This window comes from Anas platyrhynchos, chromosome 28 (genome assembly GCF_047663525.1).
Source record: "Anas platyrhynchos isolate ZD024472 breed Pekin duck chromosome 28, IASCAAS_PekinDuck_T2T, whole genome shotgun sequence".
NCBI classification, from domain to species: Eukaryota; Metazoa; Chordata; class Aves; order Anseriformes; family Anatidae; genus Anas; species Anas platyrhynchos.
The window spans coordinates 4,454,953-4,476,892 of NC_092614.1; the positions used below are offsets into that span (position 1 = coordinate 4,454,953).

The 21,940-nt window shown below is 41.0% G+C and overlaps 1 protein-coding gene across 1 annotated transcript; it reads right to left on the reverse strand.

Annotated features, from left to right (window-relative positions):
- Positions 1-1,692: 1,692 nt before the first annotated feature.
- On the reverse strand, positions 1,693-21,635 carry LOC113840031 (cytosolic phospholipase A2 gamma). Its single transcript, XM_072028650.1, has 11 exons — positions 21,626-21,635; positions 20,682-20,874; positions 19,763-19,802; positions 18,661-18,803; positions 15,299-15,494; positions 14,948-15,056; positions 12,531-12,671; positions 11,312-11,365; positions 6,748-6,902; positions 4,828-4,996; positions 1,693-1,862 (listed from the first exon to the last, which is right to left on the reverse strand). Exons 1-11 carry the CDS (start codon positions 21,633-21,635, stop codon positions 1,693-1,695), a joined length of 1,380 nt encoding a protein of 459 aa, XP_071884751.1.
- Between the last annotated feature and the right edge of the window lie 305 nt (positions 21,636-21,940).

A 21,940-nucleotide genomic window follows, 5' to 3' on the forward strand; every position in this document is an offset into this window, starting at 1 on the left:
TGCGGCCTGTGGTGAAGACCATGGTGAAGCAGGATGTCCCCCTGCAGCCCATGGACTACCACGGTGGAGAAGGGTTCCAAGCTGCAGCCCATGGAGGAGACCACAGTGGAGCAGGTGGACCTGCACCGATGGAGGCTGCCGCCTGTGGAAAACCCCTGCCGGAGCAGATTCTGGGCTGGACCTGTAGCCCGTGGAGAGGAGACCACGCAGGAGCAGGTGACCTGGCAGGAGCTGCTGCCTGTAGGGGAGCCAGGTTGGAGCAGTTTTCTCCCGAGGGATGGACCCCGTGGTGTGGGCCCATATTTGGAGCAGTTCTGGAAGAGCTGCTGCCTATCGGAAGCTCACGCCGGATCAGTTCATCAAGGACTGTATCCTGTGGGTGGGACCCCACAGCACAGGGGACGAGAGTGACCAAGAAGGAGCAGCAGAGAAGTGCTGTAGACTGACCATAACCCTCATTCCCCCGTTCCCCTGAGCTGCTCGGGGGAAGGAGGTGGAAGAGGGTGGATGGGGGGGGAAGGTGCTTTGGGTTTCTTTCCTTTGTTTCTCACTTCTCTAGCTTGTTAGTAATAGGCAAAAAATCTTACTATCTCCTTATGCCAAGTCTGTTTTGCCCGTTACAATAATTATTGAGTGATTTTCTCATCCTTATCTCAACCTTTGAGCTCTTTTCACATATTTTCTTCCCATTCCTCTTTGAGGAGTGGGAGTGGGAGAGCGGCTGTGGTGGAGCTCGGCTGCCCACTCGAGCGGAGCCATGACAAATATGCAGTTCCATTGCAAAACAGCACTGAAGATGTTTAGCATGTCAGTTATCAAATGCATAAGGATTTGCAAAATGGTTCTCTGTTGTGGCAAGCTGCACATCTGCCTGTCTCTGTGTGTGTGTTGACAACAAAACCTTTGTTTTCATAGTGTTTGGATACTCCTTACCACTGATCTGGCAAGCAAACATGCGTAAGCCAAAATCCATGGAGTACTAGCTTAAGCACATCTACATACCACAACGAAGATGCCTGAATTCCAACTGGAACTCGTTCAAAAGAAATTATTCTGAGTTTAATGAAATAGCATTTTTCCTGTAGTGCTATTGTTGATTTACCAACCTGGTTACACATAATCACACAGAATTGTTTATGTTTGACAGGCTCTTTTGAGATCCTGTAATCCAACCCACTGCATAAACGGGGTCAGCTCAAACAAGCTGTCCAGAACCTTGTCTGATTGGGGTTTCAGTATCTCCACAGATGGAGAGTCCACAGGTTGTCTGGGCAACCTGTTTCCGTGTCTGACCAACCTCTCACTAAAACATTTTTTCTTGAGCTCAGATTCAATTTCCTAATTCTTTAAACTCGGTCTGAACACGAGAAAACACAGGAAAACACTAGTAAATTAAACACAGGACAGCTCTGAGGCCTTTGACATTTTTTAATATCACAGGCATACTCGTCTAATGCCAGGATGTTATAGGCAATATTATTTGACTGGGACTATTCAGTGCACCATGGGACCAAGTCAAATACTTCTGCTATTGTGAACAATCTATAGGTCAGATATTTAATATTTGATCAGTTTTAAATTTTATACACAAGAAATGCAGAAAAATGAGCAAGTGAGAAATACGGAGTCATAAATTCATTATTCTGCGCAGAAGAGAAAACAATCAAACAAACACAAAAACTACCTTTGCATTCAGAACTTGTTTGTATGAGAGGAAGATAGAAGCAGTTGTATCTCTTGCAAAATTCTCTTACTATTATTGGACACATTCAGCTTTGCTTTTGCAAGGAGATCTTTGATTTTAGTCTCGGAGTAGGACATGTTTAAAGTAGAGAACTTACTTCTGTATTCTTCAATTTTATCTAGAAAACAGAAAACACTGTGTAAGTAAATGCCAAATATAAAGCTACAAGATCATCCAAGAAAAGCACGGACTTGTAGAAAATATTAATCCCTGAAGACCCACAAGTTTCACATAAAAAATTTTTATCACATTAAGATAATGCTGGAGCCAGCAACATGAGAAAGCAGAAGTTCAATCACAATTTCAGAGGTACTTATTCGATCACCAGCTTTATCAGTTATCTAAGAGAGAGAGATAAATCTGCACCAACCTGTTCCTCATCAGTAACTATAAGGGAAACAGTAATAAATATCCCCAATTTGGATTGTCTAACTTCTAAATGTGATATCTCCTCAACTTCTTTTTAATGGGAGGTCTGCAATTTAATTAAAATGATCACAGAATCACAGAATCACAGAGTGGCCGAGGTTGCAATGAACCTCTGAAGACCATTTAGTCCAACCCCCCTGCTGAGCAAGATCACCTAGAGCACACTGCACAGGATGGCATCCAGGTAGGTTTTAAATATTTCCAGAGAAGGAGATTCCACAACCTCTCTGGGCAACCTGTTCCAGCGCTCTCTCACCTTCACAGTAAAGAAGTGCCCCCTCATATTCAGACGGAACCTCCTGTTCTTCAGTTTGTGCCTGTTGCCTCTTGTCCTGTCACTGGGCACAACTGAAAAGAGACCGTCTCCATCCTCATTAAACCCTTTCCTCAGGTATTTATATACGTTATTGAGGTCTCCTCTCAGTCTTCTCTTTTCCAGGCTAAGCAGGCCATGTTCTCTCAGCCTGTCCCCATATGACAGGTACTCCAGTCCTCTAATCATCTTTGTAGCCCTTCTCTGAACTCACTTCAGTAGTTCTATGTTCCTCTTGTACTGGGGAGCCCAGAACTGGACACAATATTCCAGGTGTGGCTTCACCAGGGCTGAGTAGAGGGGGACAATCACCTCCCTTGACCTGTTGGCAACACTTCTGAATGCAGCCCAGGATAGCATTGGCCTTCTTGGCCACAAGGGCACATTACAGAATCACAGAATCACAGAATTTCTAGGTTGGAAGAGACCTCAAGATCATCGAGTCCAATCTCTGACCTAACACTAACAATTCCCACTAAACCATATCCCTAAGCTCTACATCTAAACGTCTTTTAAAGACTTCCAGGGATGGTGACTCCACCACTTCCCTGGGCAGCCTGTTCCAATGTCTAACAACCCTTTCAGTAAAGAAGTTCTTCCTAACATCTAACCTAAAACTCCCCTGGCACAACTCTAGCCCATTCCCCCTTGTCCTGTCACCAGGCACATGGGAGAACAGACCAACCCCCACCTCACTACAGCCTCCTTTAAGGTATATGTAGAGAGGAATAAGGTCACCCCTGAGCCTCCTTTTCTCCAGGCTGAACAAGCCCAGCTCCCTCAGCCGCTCCTCGTAGGACTTGTTCTCCAGGCCCCTCACCAGCTTCGTCGCCCTTCTCTGGACCCGCTCAAGCACCTCGATGTCCTTCTTGTAGCGAGAGGCCCAAAACTGAACACAGTACACGAGGTGCGGCCTCACCAGAGCCGAGTACAGAGGGATGATCACCTCCCTAGCCCTGCTGGTCACACTGTTTCTGATACAAGCCAGGATGCTGTTGGCCTTCTTGGCCACCTGAGCACACTGCTGGCTCATATTCAGCCAACTATCAACCATCACTCCCAGGTCCTTCTCTGCCTGGCAGCTCTCCAACCACTCATCTCCCAGCCTGTAGCTCTGCTTGGGGTTATTGCACCCCAGGTGCAGGATCTGGCACTTGGCCTCGTTGAACTTCATGCAGTTGACCTCAGCCCATTGGTGCAGCCTATCCAGATCCTCCTGCAGAGCCTTCCTACCCTCGTGCAGATCGACACACACACCTAGCTTGGTGTCGTCTGCGAACTTACTGAGGGTGCACTCAATGCCCTCGTCCAGATCATCGATGAAGATATTAAAGAGGACTGGCCCCAGCACCGAGCCCTGGGGAATGCCACTAGTGACTGGCCTCCAGCTGGACTCGACTCCATTTACCACGACTCTTTGGGCCCGGCTATCCAGCCAGTTTCCAACCCAACGAAGCGTGCGCCAGTCCAAGCCTAGTGCAGCCAGTTTCTTGAGGAGAATGCTGTGGGAGACGGTGTCAAAAGCCTTACTGAAGTCAAGGTAGACCACATCCACAGCCTTTCCCTCATCCACCCAGAGCGTCACTGTGTCATAGAAGGAGATCAGGTTTACTGCCACCCAGTCAGCCTGCTGTCCAATAGGACTCCTGGGTCCCTCTCTGAAGAGCTGATCTTCAGCAGGTCAGCCCCCAGCCTGTACTGGTGCTTGCGGTTATTCCTCCCTAGGTGCAGTACCCTGAACTTGTCCTTGTTGAACTAAATGAGGTTCCTCTTGGCCCATCCCTCCTGCAGCCTGTCAAGGTCCCTCTGAATGGCAGCACAGCCCTTTGGGGTATCAGCCACTCTTCCGAGCTTTGTGTCATCAGCCAACTTGCTGAGGGTGCACTCTGTTCCACCTCCAGGTCATTGATGAATAAATCAAACAACAGTGGACCCAGTACTGACACCTGGGAGACACCGCTAGCTACAGGCCTCCAACTAGATTCTGCACTACTGAGCACAACCCTCTGAGCTCTACCATCCTGCCAATTGCCAGTCCAACTCTCTGTCCACTCATCTAGGCTGCACTTCCTGAGCTTGATATAGAGAACAAACCAAAGATTACATAAAATCTTTTAGCCATGAGTGCAGACACATTTATCTGAGGGAGTGAGGGTAAATCCTACATATTAACACCTGCACAAGCATCTGTTGATTATGAATAGAGCCTCCTCTCTTCCTTTTCTTCTGTGTCCATTTACAACAGCACTAGGTAAAAGAGGACTTTCAAATGCTTGGCACCAGAGGTTGAAGATATGAAATGCAAGTACATAGAGGCAAAATAGAATCAAATGTACGTTACCAGAACAATTCACTTTGTTGAAGAGTGGAAAGTGCATGACTGTAGGGCACGACTTGTCTCCTTGAAAGATATAACAATCAGAAGGGCTTTTCTTGTCCATTTCCTGCTTCTCTATGTTGGGAAATGGAATACCATTTTTCTGGCAGTAGTCAGCTGCTTTCTCGACAGTCTGAGACACAAACAAGATAAAAGATGTATACAATTTCTCTGTTTGTTTTTGAAAACCTAGAAAAAAATCAATCCTATCTCCAGTAATAAAATTAATTTGTACAAAATGATGATAGTTTCTTAGACAACAATAAATTATAACCTAAGTTATGTATAAAAAGCGAAGTTTTCTTCAGTTCTCTGAGGAATTGACTGAATCAAGAATACTAATGAAAATCCAGCACTTGCTTCTGGAGTCACTTCTAGCAAGAATCTTTGTTTAACAAATTACAGCTACGTCCAGAAAGGCTGACACTGAAAGATATCAAAATTAAAGGGTCTTGACATCTATACAACAGTCTGAAGATATGACCAGGTTCATAAACTTTCAGAACAAATTTTGCTTTCCAAAGCAGTCCTCCCATGCTTGCACTCTAGCAAAATTAAAAGGACCAGGTCTTTTCCCTGGGCCCATGAGCTTCATTTAATCTCAGGACTGGGCCTTCAGCCCCTGTCTGAGCTATCTCCTAGGTGCACTGGTCTCCTACTCATACTCAGCCATGCCTGTACATTAGCTCTTTTGATCTGGACCCTGACCCATAGACTGACTTCCCAGCTTGACCTTGGAACAGTGTCATTGCTATGGACCTGCCCAACAGTAACTAGGCTGGTTACTGGCGCCAGAGCTGATACTTTTCTGCCACCAGTCCTGATCCATACTGACTCTCCAGACTGACAATGACCTCAGAAATATGTTTTATCTTCTGGGTAGCTCTGGAGTGGTCAGGCAGCTGGACTAGATTCTATTCTATTCTGTTCTGATCTGTTCTATTCTAATTTCTATTCTGTATTTCTACTCTACTCTACTCTACTCTACTCTACTCTACTCTACTCTACTCTACTCTACTCTACTCCACTCTATTCTCAATGCCTACTGTAATATATGGCAATCCAAAGCAGCCAGTGCTTCCTGGTGCATTTACCTCCACTGTCCCTGAAGTGACCACACTGAAAAGAGCCAGAGAAGCAGAGTTAGAAATATAAAATAATAGAAATAAAAATAAATGTAAACCATATCTTCCCTGCTCACTGAGTAAGGAGTTTTTGTTTAGTTTAGTATCCTTCTCCCTCCTCGTTCCCCCCCACAAAATAGAATAAAACAGAGTTGGAAACATAAAATAATAGAAATAAAAATAATTGTAAACAATATCTTTCATGATCACTAAGGAGTTTTAATTTTGTTTTTGTTTGTTTCACTGAGAGTGTAACAACTTCATATTGTTTTAATTGTTTCAAAAAACAGCACAAAAATCTCTAGGAAATACCCTTGCTGTGTCATCTTTGAAACTGGTTGAATTTGTTCTCCTTTCTCTTCTCCGAGAATTTTCAGCCTCTGCAGTTGCTGCAGACTTTTTTGCTGGTGTAACTATTAATACCACATTTCCTCATGCTGCATACCTGAAGGATCTCTTTGAAGAATGTCATCAATTACTCTTAAGGAAGGAGTAGTATCAGTTACCCACACAAAAGTTCTGACCAGCCTTAAGGAAAAAAGGGAGACTAAGAAATTTGTGAGTGCTCTCTTTGTTGCTTTTATGCACCTTTGATAACCTGATAGCTTGATAACCTGAGAGCATATCATCAAATACCTGTGAACAAGACAGATAAAGTGCCTCAAGTTCTAAAAATATATGTTTCTGCCAACTGCCTTGAAAAAAAGTCCACGCAATCAACCCCAAAGTAGTCTCTCCAAAGAGATAACCACATATGTACCTCAAAAGGATCTCCAGAGCTGAAGTCAAAGGAAAGGATAAGATCTGTCTGACGCTGCTTTTTAAGTACCAGAGGATAGGCAGAATTTATTGCCAGGCCAGCATCAATCAAGGAGATGGTTTTGTTTTCGAACAAGTGAGAGGACTGAATGTTAGCTAGTCCAATGGAAAAAAAAAAAAAAAAAGGAAAAAAAAAAGCAATGAGATTCATGAAGACAAATATGACTTATATATCTATCTATCTATCTATCTATCTATCTATCTATATATATATATATACATATATATGACCAGCCCCAAAAGAGTACATCAGACTTTATTGATTATGCATCCCAAAAATATATAGGAACCTGCATCTCACACCCAACCCGATGTCCAACTGTATTCTCACAGGAGGAATCTACATCCATATGAGCCACCTCTCTCTCTGACTGTGGTCAGTTTTAGACCAAAATTTCTGATGATCTTTTAGAAGAGATTATGCCCCTAGAAATATGCACTAGTCATTTGAAGATAAGATCTTTGAGGGAAAAATGAACAGATGAGCTAGCTCAAGATCATGACACAAATATATCTGTCTAAATGAAGGTTTCTGCTTTTAAGCTAGGTGCCCAAACTTCCGTTATTTTAAGTGAGCATTCAGTTAGTGCAGGAGATAGAATCTAGAGACCCATGTTACTGTCCATGTGCCAGGAACACAACTCATTTTCATTAAGTTAGCTGTCTAGTTCCACCTCCTTGTCTCCTTTCTGTGTCCTCCAGGTTCTCCTGCAAATGGGCACAGGGGTTCTGTAGGTTTTCTTTGGTACTTTTCACCCTAATGTTGTAGTCCCCTGAACTCAGGGCAGTTTGTGTGATGTTGGATGCCTGTGATTATGTGACTGAATTGACCTAGTATCTTATGTGTCTGCAATGATATTGCAGGTCTGGATTCCAGTAGTGTGAAATAAAATTCTGTTTTTGACTTGTTTACATGCTGCCCACAATGGGATGCTATTAGGAGAGGGCGGATCTTGGAAAGGTAAGTTATCTAACTCGCTGTATTAAAAAAATAAATAAATGGCAAAGACAGTTTTATTGGTTTAACATCACACAACCACAGCGTAAAAGCTCTACCAGATCCCATGCATTCTGCTCTACCAATCAAGTCAGATAACATAACCGGTTTGTATTTTTTGAATCTTAAATAAAAAAAGATTTCATTGGAGTTTCTTACGGCACTTGTAAAGGAAGTTATTAGTTGTTCCCCACATCCAGTTTAAAGTACACTTCATTGTTTTAGTCAGGATCCTGAAGATACTCCATAAGCCAGCTAAGAAGAGATAAAACAACTTAGAACATAGTTGAATCTAGACAACTTCACTTTTTGACTGGTGCAACAAAATCTGGTGAAGATGCATCATGTCAGAAGAACATATGTGCTGATAGTATACAGCCAGCCTTAGTGCCAAGGCCCAAGTGCTTCCAAAGAAAAAGAACCATACTTTTCACTAGTTCAGATAATTAACATCAGTCAGTGGAATCTTAGCCCACTTGAAACAGATTTGAATAAGTCAGTCAAGGCCTGATCTTTTCTGGGCCCCTTGCAACATTCTTGTGGCTCAGAGAGTGTTCTTTCTTTTAATTTTCTTTCCAGCTGAAAGTCCCATGGATAAAGTGAGAGCCAGGTTACAGCCCGGTAGAACAAACTGTGCAAGGTGGGGAATATTGGCAGAAAACCATGAGAAATTCAAGAGATCATGCGAGAAAATGTGAGAAAACCAGCTCAATGCGATAATTTGGAGGACCGTATTGGGCAAAGACAGGCCAGGAGTGATCTGTGTACACAGTCCTTGGAACAAGTACAGGAGATTAAAGAGGCAATGGCCATATTTAATCTCATAACACCAACCAATTTGCTCCAGAAGGAAGTTGGCAAAAAGCTGCCCATACACAGTGGGTGATGGAACTAGTAGAGCCCTGGATCTACACATGTGATATATCAGCTTAACATTGCAAATATATTCTAGGAACTTCAACGTGAAATTCTTATTTGAAATTTACTTGTGTCTTGCTTAGACCTCTTCTCGGTCTTTTTAAAAATAAATCCAAATAATCTTCATTTGACTCATAGTCCAATAAATATTGTAGATATAAGCTAAATGAGTTCAGTTACTTAAAACTTTAGTGCTAAAAGTAACTAAAAGTTACTTTTATCTAAGCAGATAAAAGGGTGGAGATTTTGATTAGCTGCCAAAAATGCTTGCTATAGGATTTCTTATTTCATGACTTTTCATTTCCAAATGTCTCTAGTGATGGATGTTCCAAATAACACTTGAGAGTAATGCATGCTAAGTAGCTAATAGCAATCCACTGAGAAATCCACTCTTCAACATATACTTCATCAGTTTTGAATGCCTGAGAAGTACAGGCTCACTCAGGAACAAGAATACATGGGAAACTGATTGTTCAGGATTAGGCTTCCTAATTTATTTACTCCAGAAGGCAGATTCTAATTACTTTCACGAGAACAGAAAGCTTTATGAACATTGAAAACCGGAATATCATTGATACATTCTATAGTATAGTTTTCACTAGATCATCCCACAATGACCCTACATAAGATTTACACTGGAATTTATGTTCACAATCCTCCAAAGATGGATTTTTTTGAAAGCACATACGATATAAAGAGCAATAAAAGATACTAAAAATGAGATAAACTTGCCATGCAATGATTGTGACATTTCTTCTGGAGTACCTTCTTGTGCAAGATAGTCTGAAAAAAATGAAAGTGTTAAAAAATGAAAAAATGAAAGGAAAATGAAGTGGAGAAAAAGCTAAAAGCCAGTGACATTAAAGAAACACATACACATCAACTTACATGACAACTTTTTCCAACAAATGCATGTGGGCTTTTGTAATAAATCGCAGGATTTGTAGAAAAACCTGTGAATTTTTCTAAATGGGGTGAGGAGAGCATCACCATTACAGTAAGCATTAATGTGCAATACTTGCCTCTAAATTCCTTTTCTATTTCTTTGCACAGATTAACACAGCTCTCTATTCTTTCCTCCTTTGTTTTCATCACCCAAGTCTTATGCACTTTAAGGCACATTTGGTAGGATGCATGTTTTTTTTCATCTTCTTAAAAAGAGAAAAGAAGAAAAGGAAAGTATAAGAATACACAACAAAGGAATTTGTGAAGTCAGATTACTGAGAGTGCAGGTATTAAGAAACTTCCACATCATTCACTTGCCTGACAATATTTTCAACAATTTATTGAAGACTTCTTCAGGATCTCTCCCACTTACAGCACAAAGCTGAAGTTCTAGTAGAAGCAAAACAGTCTGAGAAAACTCGGTGGTATTTGACATACTTTCTAAGAAAGACAAGATAGAAGTTACATCAGGATGGAATTTATCTTACCAAACATCAGCATGATGGTATTGATCTAAGTAGATGGTAACTAACATGAATTAGTGAAGATGTAGTCATTGTATCAGATGGAATCTGTAGAAAGCCTGCCCTCATTTGTCTTATTCTAAAAGAAGTTTAAACTGGTGAGAGAAACCATGTAGCAAAGTGAATATTTCTCCCTGCTGACAATAAAAACATCTAACACTGAGCTTTTCACATCTGGATGGCTATACAATCATACGAGAATAGAAATAGTCTTATAGTCTTTGTTTTCATTCTGGAAGAAAAGCTCCATGAAACACAACAGCAGGAGGAGTAGCAAAAGTTGGAGTAAATGGGAATTAGTTACGTGTTGAAGACCTTACAAATTATTACATGTGTGAGAGGGGGAAAAAGGCCTGGATTTCCTTGTACCTTGCCTGACAATCCTAACAGTCCCCCAAGGGATTACATGGGGAAAGCAAATCAGTGTTTAATTAAAAAAAAAAAAAAAAAAAAAGCAAAAAAGCACAAAGAATCACAATAACCCACCATGACCATATCCATATGGGCTGCATATCCTTGTCTCACAGGAACTTAGTAACCTTTGTAACAACCACTTGATATAGTCTAGAAAGAAATAAAAAAAAAATAAAAATGATAATTAAAATAAGAATACCCCTTCTCATAAAATAGTCATTGTCTTTCAGTAAAAGACATCAAGAAATCTAGCCTTGCACTTAAATGTAAATATAAGTACAGTTCCATTTTAGATTCCTTGAAAGATCTCCCCTGTCTTCTGGCTGGCACTCTAGAAGAGCACTATTCTCCTACTGATTCTGTTCATCACTCATAGATCTGTGTTTTAAGTGCCAGATAAAGAGTGAAGCAAAGAAGGACCAAGTAACTCAACTTTATGCATGTCCTTTGCCACCAGGATTCCTGCCTGCCTCCATTCCAGCAGCAGGTCCACATTTTACCTAGTCTTCCTTTTGATGATTATGTACCTACAAAGCCCTTCTTGTTGCCCTTAAGATCCCGCACCAGATGTAGTCATGACTGACACTTCAGGTCCCAATTAGCGGTATCTTCAATGCCCATGTGTAATTTGAAGTGCCCAAGGGTAATTTGAAGTATATGCTCAATTTGTAATTTGAACATAGAGGCAACGGAAAAAAACAGAGTACCTAGTATAGCCTTTAGAATTTCTTCTATGCTTCCCAAAGCACTCCCCCATAAGCCTGAAAGAAAAGAAAAAAAAAAAGTGGTTAAAATACTTGTTTTATGTTTGTCTTACTAAGAATTCAATCCAAGATTGCCTTTCAATAGTACACTCCTCTTACCTAACTTTCAAAACCTGTAAGGTAGAAGTCTAAATCAAAACTACTTGCACAGTTTTCCCTTATTGTCCACTGAAAGGATTACACAGCTTAAAATCTGATTTATTCCTTCTTCCTCATGCCAGGTCTACAGTTCAGTGGGCTATTTTTTTATTTTTTATTTTTTTTACTTTAAGGCCAGTATCCCATGGCAAACAGTGAATACTCTCGCACTGTAGAACTCTTGGTTGAACACTTCGCTGTGCAGACCCCACACATGAGCCCAGAACCATAAGTACTCTTCATTTCTTCACTGTATTTTGATTATTATTATTTTTTTCTGTCTGAATTAATTAAATAGCCAGAATTAGAGTGGATTTTCTGTTTGTTTGTTGAGTTTGTGTTTTGTTTTGTTTTTCCTAGAGGGAATGATGCCAAGCACATGTTCTGAGGAGACTGGGGCATGAAGTGATTAAATGCAAGATGTGTTTAAGGGTGATACATATATCTAGATGTGTCATAGACAAGTGAGATGAGATTTGCAGCTGTAGGTAGGGAATAAAAAGATTTAGCACCTGGATTGAAACAGAGTGAAACAAATTGAAATAATAGGAGGAACCAGTCCTCACAGGGTGCATCTGATTTGGGAAGCATCACTAAGTAAAGTAAATATGCTGAGATTATAAAACATTTAGACAGTTAGGCTGGGAATATTTTACTAACTTTACTAACCTAGGATGGGGGTCTCTAATTTTCCTTAACAACCACATAAAACTGGTCAGTTTAGGTAGTGGAGAGTAGAGAGGTATTCAGATGTTCCCATTTGGACGTTTGAAGAGAGACAAACTGGTCTCCAGAATTCTCCATTATTATGCAAGCATACATAATATATATACACACACACAATACAATATTAGCTACATTATTAAAATCTGCAGAAAAATACAGAATAGTATACCTGTTTATATATATATATATATATATATATATATATATATATATATATATCCATATATACCTGTATATATATACAGAATACAAATATATATAGATAGATATTCTGCAAAGAAGATTTAGGAAGATTTACCTTGCATGTAACAAATGGTTTTCTTCTTATTCTTCTCCATCAGTGTACCGTTTTCAAATTTACTTCCAAAGTTCTCCGTACTCACAAAAGCACCCAAGGCAGTATATCCAGCCTCATGTGGAGTGAATTCAAACCAGGTCTCTGAGAAAATCAAAGAATATTGTGTTTTGTCACACAATATTCAGAAGTATAGCTGACCTCACCATCCCAAGATAGCATTCAGGTTGTTTTTCTTTTCTTTTCTTAAATCACCTGACTTCAGCTGACAAAGATGAACTTTCATATGGGGAACAAAGATAGTCATAGCATGCTATGCCTGCTGCTTGTTATGCTCTTGGTATCCTTTATAACCTGGCCTCCAACTGCTATACCTGAAAGGTCTGGGATTCCTGCAGATCATCCGTCAAATTGTACAGCTCTGAATAAATCTCTCAGATATGCTCATAGGCCTCTCAATGCTTATCAACTAAGAGAGTCCTTCTGCTCATGTGGTGTGACTGCCCTAATACACTTTAGTGTCAGTGAAGAGAAGAGAAAAGGCTTGATTCAAGTACCCGCATATATGTTACCAGGGACTTATGGTACCAGGGACCTATCCTGAACTGAGTCATCTGCCTGCATCTGACTGTTATGATGTAGGATGGAAAGGAAGCCCATACTGTTATAGAGGAGTAGGTGAAGTAGGCAGAGTATGGTAAGACTGAGGCAAGGGTTAACCACTCTGCCTGCTCTGTGCTACCTGCTCTGCAATGAAAGGGTTAACTTTTCTGCCTAGAAGTTAGGACCTGATCACTTTGACTCTGCCCAGAGCTATAAACATTGGCCTGAGCACTTTCATCTGATGGGCTGGGAACAACAGATTATTTGAGAGAAACACCAAAATTCCTGTTTTGAGAAAAAATCAGCTTCAGAGAAGATCAAGGCCTCAGGAACACATAACAAAGGATTGGTGCCAACCCAAGGCCCACACCTGTCCTGTGCCAAAGCTCTGTTTTGCATGGAATAAGGTAAGATGTTCTGCAGACTTGGGACTGCTGTAACAATATGATTGTATATGTTTGCATAGTGCCTTATTGCAACTTGTATATAAACTACTGCAAATTTTGTGTGTGTGCTCTTTCCCTCTCATTTCCCTAATTGAGCAGCTGTCTCATGTTCATGACTAAAATTTACTAAAAACGTTTACTAAAAGGAGGTAGAAATTCCCCCTTTGTCACAGAACATCCTGAGTCACTTTTATGACATAAGGATTCTCAAATGTGAATAGAGAGAACTTTACAAAAGAACTGAGCCCCTCTGAATACTCAGGTGGAAGCCAAGGAGTTCTATGATGGCACCAAATGTCTATATTCCAGCTTCTACACTGTCGTGGTGCAGACCCTCCCTCCACCTCACCCCCTCACCTCCAGCAACTCTCCAATGTCAGGATTGCCATTGTAACAAGTGCAGTGAGTTGGGATGATTAGGCACTCCCTAACTTAACCTGGAACTTCTGCTACCTGGCTACCTGAACTGTACAATCTGGAAGGTACTGGAATTGTATGGTTGGTTTGGCAACACAAGGATTACCTAACCTGAATTGTGGCCAGAATGGAAAAATACTGACCAAAGCCATTCATCTCACAGTCCTATAAATACCGGTCCTAAGCAAAAAGCCCCCTTGAGCTCTCCAGGACCACAGTGGGCTGTGACCTAGGATCTTTCCCTTAGGAGGGATGCCTGTTAGGGCAGACTCTTTGAGGTTCAGTGATTGTCTGCTGAATAAGCTGAGTTAGATGAGGGTGAGTACTTCAACAAAAGAAGAAAATTTCTTGGTGAAGTTCTTGGTTCTTTGTGAAACTCAATGTGATGAGTTTAGAAACCCCCCAATCCCTTGTTGTATAGAAATCACCTGTCCCTTGCTGTACAGAAATTGCTAATACCTTGCCATTAAGTCTTGTGTGTGAGCACTGCTATTTACAAATCTTTAATTAAGTCACTGTATGGATTGTAACAAACACTACTGATTTCTTGTGTTAAATATGATAATGATTAACTAATGATTAAATGCTGCTAAGGAAAAAAATCATACAAACTAATTTGTGATTTACCGTAAAGGAATTCATACATCTTAAATTGCTCCTACATGAGACCTGCGTAACATTTCATCCACAACATACATTTTGAAGATCTATTTTATTGATGTCTTATCCAATCTGTTTAGTTTATTCTGTTCTGGAGTTGTCTCACTCTCCTATCATGCAAGTGACCTTTACAGAATGTGATTCAGCCCCTGGAAGTGCCTCTTTTTCTCCATTATTTGTCAAAATGGGGTTAGATATCAGCACAGTTTATGTCTGCCATTGCCTTAAAGGAACCTAATAGTATTTAAGATATCTGATGGTATTTAAAATAATATAAGATGAACCCATATTTACCTGGAGAGCTTGCACTCAGTTTTTCCTTATCCACTGCTGCATAAATTGGGTAAGGGTTTATTCCAGTCTCTGATGCATACTTGTAATCAGTCAGCTCGTTCTCATCAAACTGGAAAATAAGTATGAACATAAGTTGTTGTTCCTCCCTTCCATACTACTGGGGATAACCCCACTTTGGAGAATGGAGTTGGATTAACTTCTCTACCTTTACATATCCAGAGATTAGACATAATGCTCTAAAATGTTGCTTCAACTTATACAACTCCTCAAAACATTCACCAAAGTCAAATTCAGTTGCAATTACTTTGAGATGTTCAAAACATTCAAAAGGTGTTTGCAATTAGTTCTTACCTGATGCAGTATTCCGTATACAACACAGGCCCAGACATCAGTGAGTGAGTAATGTTCATCTTCTGATGACTCCTCTAAATATTCTATTGCCTTCATAACATTTGAAGTGCCCACTGTGAGAATTTTGATTAGATTCTCTTCCAGGGACTTCAATTTTTCTGACCATTTTGACTCTGTATACAGCATGGACATGCACCTTTTAAGGAGAAAGAAAAATCCGTTCTCTAGTAAAGAGGGAAATGATTAGAGCTTTGATTTTTTTTTTTTCTTTCAATCTGCATGCAGATACTGGAATGATTTAAAAATTGTATGTGAAGAAAAAGAACTCATAGGCTTCTCCACAAGCAAGGAACTTTGCAGCATAGAAGGATGTCATTGTTCCTTGATCGTTTGCTTCCCACTTGCATTCTGACAATGTCATTTAATAAGTTAGATGACATGAAGATGAATTTCAGGTGGTTACATGCAATTATTTAGGGTAAATTGCTGTAGGAATACAGATTTTGCAGAACTCTTTAGTGGGAAAGATGTGAAGCCTGCTAAGAAACAGATAATCCATTAAAGAACATGGAACAAACTTAAGCAAAACGAATTACATCATGTCACCATTTTTACAAACTTGTGAAATTTTTGGTCTGTTATTAGGACCAATAAATTTGGTATATTTGCAGTGTGGTATCATATCCTACTAAAATATCATCTCTGCTAACTACTTGCAGAGATGTGAAGGGCTCAGACTGTTCCAAGACCAGCTCTATGGCCCTAATAAAACCTAATAAATTAAGGTGTATAGAATTACTTTCTTCATCAAGAGCAGCCTGTTGTCTGTGTATTGACTCTGTACAATGAAGATCATAAAATCATAGAGCCATAGAATAGTTTGAGGTGTAAGTGACCCTAAATATAATCTAGTTCAATCCCTCCCTGCCATGGGCACAGACAACTCCCACTTGATCAGGCTGCCCAAAGCCCCATCCAGTCTGGCCTTGAACATCTGCAGGGATGGGGCATCCACAACGTCTCTGGGAAATCTGTTCCAGTGCCTCACTATTGTAATAGTCAAGCACTTCATAGAATCATAGAATTATTCAAGTTGGAAAAGACCTCTAAGGTCATCTAGTCCAACATTTAACCTAGCACTGACAAGTTCACCACTAAGCCATGTCTCTAAATTCTACATCAAAATGTTTTCTGAAAACCTCCAGAGATGGTGACTCAACCACTTCCCTGGGCAGCCTATTCCAATGCCACACAACCCTTTCAGTAAAGAAATTTCTCCTAATATCCAACCTAAATCTCCTCTGGCAAAGCTTGAGGCCATTTCCCCTCATCACTTGGTGTTTGGGAGAAGAGACTGATCCCCACTTCATTACAACCTCTTTTAAGGTAATTGTAAAGTACCATAAGGTCTCCCTGAGCCTTTTTTTTCTATAAGCTAAATAACCCCAGCTCCTTCAGCTGCTCCTCATAAGACTTGTTCTCTAGACCCTTCACCAGATTTGTTGCCCTTCTCTGGGTTCTCTAGAGCCTTCACCAGCTTTGTTGCCTTTCTTTGGACATGCTCCAGCACCTCGATGCCCTTCTTGTAGTGGGGGGCCTTAAACTGAACACTATGTTCATGGTGTTTATACCAGAGCTGGGTACAAGGGGAAACTCACTTCCTTAGTCCTGCTGACCACACTATTTCTGATACAAGCCAGGATGCTTTTGGCCTTCTTAGCCACCTGAGCACATTGCTGGCTTGTATTCAGCTGGCTAGTGACCAATAACCCCAGGTCCCTATCTGCCGGGCAGTTCTCCAGCCACTCTCCCCCAAGCCTCTAGCACTGGTTGGAGTTGTTGTGCCCCAAGTGCAGGACCCAGCACTTAGACTTGTTGAACCTCATACAGTTGGCCTCAGCCCATCAGTCCAGTCTATCCAGATTCCTCTGCAGAGCTCTCCTACCCTTGAGCAGATCAACACTCGTGCCTAACTTGGTGTCATCTGAAAACTTACTGAGGGTACACTCAATTCCCTCATCCAGATCATTGATAAAGATATTGAAGACAACTAGCCCCAATACTGAGCCCTGGAGGACACCACGAGTGACCAGCCTCCAACTGGATTTAACTCCATTCACCACAACTCTTTGGGCCCAGCTACCCAGCCAGTTTTTAACCCAACAACGCATACACCTGCCCAAGCCTTGAGTAGCCAACTTCTTTAGAAGAATGCTGTGGGAAACAGTGTCAAAAGCCTTACTGAAGGTGAAGGTGATGTGGTAGACCACATCTACAGCCTTTCCCTTGTCCACTGAGCACATCACCTAGTCATAGAAAGAGATCAGGTTTGTCAAGCAGGATCTGCCTTTGATAAACCCATGCTGACTGGACCTTGTCAGGGCCTGATCAACCCTGGGCGAGGGTTGTCCTGTAAGTTCTGTGTGATGGCACTCAGGATAAGCTGCTCCACAAGCTTTCCAAGCACCAAACTCAGACTGACATTTCTTCTTAATATATCTAATTTAAACCTACTTCTTTTAGTTTAAAACCATTATGCTTTGTCCTATCACTACACTCTCTGTTAAAGAGTTCCTCTTCAGCTTTCTCATGAGGCCCTCTTTAAATACCGGAAGGCTGCTGTAAGGACTCCCTGGAGCCATTTCTTCTCCAGGCTGAACAACCACAACTCCCTCACCCTGTCTTTGTAGAAGAGGTGCTCCGGCCCTCTGATCATCTTCGTGACTCTCTTCTAGACCTGATCTAACAGGTCCATGTCTTTCTTATGTTGGAGCTGAATACTGTTCTCTAGATGGAGTCTCATGAGAGCAAAGGAGACCCAGTGCTTTTATGTAGGAGACACAGTGCTTTTCCCAACAGGCAGGGGGCAGGCAAAGTAGGTAAAATGGTACTAGGTGTTTACATTTATGCACCTTGAGTCATTCCCATACGCTCGAAAGATGTAGCTAAGTTTTATAGGCCCTTTCTAAACGTTACATAACCTCTATTAAACAAGCCCCTTTACTTCTGAGTAGTATGGTACCCAGAAGTTTTCAACATTTTCCTGGCTGGTTGTCACTTTTCTGCTCTCCTCATCGTCATTAACCTGTAAACAAGGGGAATTATATCTTCAAGAAGGTAAGACAGAGTTAGCTTAATTGAGAAGTTTTCCTCTCTAGGGATGAAAGATCAGTCTTGCTGGACTGTAGGTGATATTATAAGTATTTCCTGTGCCTCTCACTTTTTACAGGCACATCTCACCTGCCGCTAAGTTCATCAGTTGTGAGCCCCATACAGGGTTCTGAACAGTGAAGAAAGTGTCAGATTTCTACTGAATCTATGAAGCAGTTCACTTACTATCACACCAGTCAACAGGTACCTACCAAGTGGATCCTGACACCCCACAGAGATACATGACAGCATCCAAGATATTCTGATTTTTCAGCTCCACCAAGGTTCCTAGCAGGGCTATCATAGCACGCAGGCCTCCTCCTGATCCCAGAACAACAATGTTAGGTACATTATCCTGAGGAGAGGAAGACAGAAAACACCAGTACATAAAGGTTAATCTTGATGCATTCTTTTTAGAGCAAAGGCTTAACAAACAGTCAGGGATAAGGGCCCTTGAAGTTCTCACCTCACCTGTTAGTTTTGTTTAGGAAGTTTTGTTTAGGACACATTCCATAATCTACCTGCTTTCCCCTATTTCTCTTTTCCCTTTACATAACGGTCACAAATTATGTTCTCCCTTATATTGTCCCACCATGAATGAACCGCACTTGTCTTTCTGATATGTAATTTTGTTCTGGCTATGTTTCTGTGATGTTGCTTCAAAACATAATTATATCTTGAGAAGTATGTACTGTGTTTCTCTGTTCCCTTTCCGTCACCAAGACCTTTATTTGTTATTTTTTTCCAAAAGTGAAAGATAGAACTATTATAGCCAGCCAAGACATTTCTAAAGAAGTATGCTGTACTGCATTCAACTAGATTGGAGTCAACTTTCTTTATAGCAGCCAATATGGTGCTGTATTTTGGGTTTCAGGCTAGAATGGTACTAATAACACACCAATAATTTGACTGTTACTGAACACTGCTGCCACAGCATCAAGACTCTCTCTTTCCCACTCCGCACTCCACCCCCAGAAAGCAGGCTGTGGGTGAGCAGGAGGCTAGGAGGCAATATAATAGGGACGGGACAACTGACCCAGATGGACTAAAGGAATATTTCATACCATGTGATGTTGTTCTGGTTTTGGCTGATATACAGTTAATTTTCTTGAGGTCAATAATTTGAAAATTGACCTCATTAATTGACAAATTATTGGCCTCACTTCAAATGACAGTCTGTGTTACATCACGGGAGTGTTATCCTTTTTACCTTAACATGATTGTCAGTGCTTACCTCCTCAAAATGAACATCAAGTAATTCATGCAGGCACATCTGCACTCTTCCTCTTCTATTCCGAGTGGCTCTTATCTCACCTTCTGAGAGATCGTTAGACAAACGAACTTGATTATTAACCTGGCATAAAAAATGAAATACATTCAGGGTAAGAACATTTCTCACTACATCAAATTTAATACACAGTATCCATACATATGATCCAGCTCTCCACAGACTAACCAATGTTTACCCTGATTTAATACCTAACATCATCAAAAAGAAGATCAGAGAACTCATTTTTCTAGTATACTTTAAATAGAGGATAGAAGGGCAGAATTCTTGTTGAAACAATTTATCAACTGCAGTCAAATTCAACAATTGATTTCCTTGAGTCAATGATATATCTTTCAGTTAAAAACAAATGTCTAGCTGGAACTAATGTTCACAATAGCCTAAAGAAATAGAACTTTCACAGGTTTCTCTTATAGATCTGATATATGTTTGTGGCAGCATTCATTTCACTTAATTTCACTTCATTCCACTTAGATTTCACCCTGAGATCTACAGTACCTGAACATAATAGAGTCTTAGAATCACACAGTCACTGAACAGTTTTGGTTGGAAGGGGCCTTTAAAGATCATCTAGTTCCAACACTCCTGGCATGTCTGGGAAGACATACCTTCCACTAGACCATGTTGCTCAAAGCCCCATCTAAGCTGGCCATAAACACTTCCAGGGAGGGGGCATCCACAATTTCTCTAGGCAACCTGTCCCAGTGCTTCACCACCCTCATTGTGAAGAATTACTTCGTTATATCCAATCTAAATTTACTCTCTCTTAGTTTGAAAACATTGCCCCTTGTCCTCTCATTACACACCCTGGTAAAGCATCTCCCAATCTTTTCTGGAGGCTTTCTGTAAGTATTGGAAGACCTCTATAAGGTCTCCCTTTATTGCTCTCTCCTCTTCCTTAGAGAAGGAGACATCTTTAAGTTAAATAACCCCAGCTCTCTCAACCTATCTTCATAGAAGTGTTCCATGCTCTGATCGTTTTTGTGGTTCTCCTCTGGACCAACTGTAATAGGTCCATGTCTCTCTTGTGCTGGGGGCCACAGAGCTGGATGCAGTATACCTAGCAGGATATCATGAAAGCAGAAGAGATTGGGAGAATCACCCTCCTTGATCTGCTGGCCATGGGCTTTGATGCAGCCTAGAATAAAATTGGCTCTCTGGGTTGTAAGCACACATTACCAGTTCATGTCAAGTGTTTCATCCACCAGTACCCCCAACTCCTTTTCTGCAGGGCTGCTCTCAATCCATTCATCGCATAGTCTGTATTAATATTTGTGATTGCCTGAACCCAGGTGCAGAACCTTACACTTGGCTTGGCTGAATTCCCAAAATAGAACCCTGAGGGATGAGACACCACTCATCACTGGTCTCCACCTGGACATTGAGATATTGACTGCAACTGTTTTAATGTGACCATCCAGCCAATTCCTTATACACTTAGCAACTTCATCTCCCAATTCCCTCACCATTCCTGGATGCAACTCATCAGGCCCCATCAACTTGTGCATATTCAGATTCTTCTGATGGTATCGAACCTTGCTTTCTCCTACAGAGGTGGGACTTCATTCCCCCAGGCCCTGCCCTGAGATTCTGTGACCTGGGAGGTATTGAATGAGCAATTGCCTGTGAAAACTAAGGCAAAATATTGTTGAGTACCTCAGCCTTCTCCATGTCAGTTATAGCCGTTAACATTTCTTGACATTAACATTTCTTAACATCAATGGAAAGAAACAACCTCTTCTAGAATACCACTCCTAAACCATATTTCATACACCCCAGAGATACTGTTGCACTGTTCCACTTCACTAGGAAATGTATTCATGATTAGCTCGTATGTAGAAATCTATATTGCAGATGTTTGCAGTCAGTGAGATGAATCCTATCCTTACTCTCATTCATGTTTTGGAGGTTTATCTTTTGATATCATCTAGACAGGAAGACTCAAATAATTGAAATAGTCCCTACTAATACTTTGCAGAGTAACATGCATGAAGTACATAGAACATCCATTTTCAAAATCATTATTACAGAAGTATCATAGAATATGGACAATGAAGCAGACAGAAGAAGAATTAGAAAGAGAGGGAAACTAGGGTAAGGGAAAGAGCATACCTCGGTAGCCATTGAGATGTCCGTCTTGGTATCCTATAGATCTTTGAAAAAGGTATGAAGAGCAATGTTTTAGTTCAGAGTAAGTTTGCAAC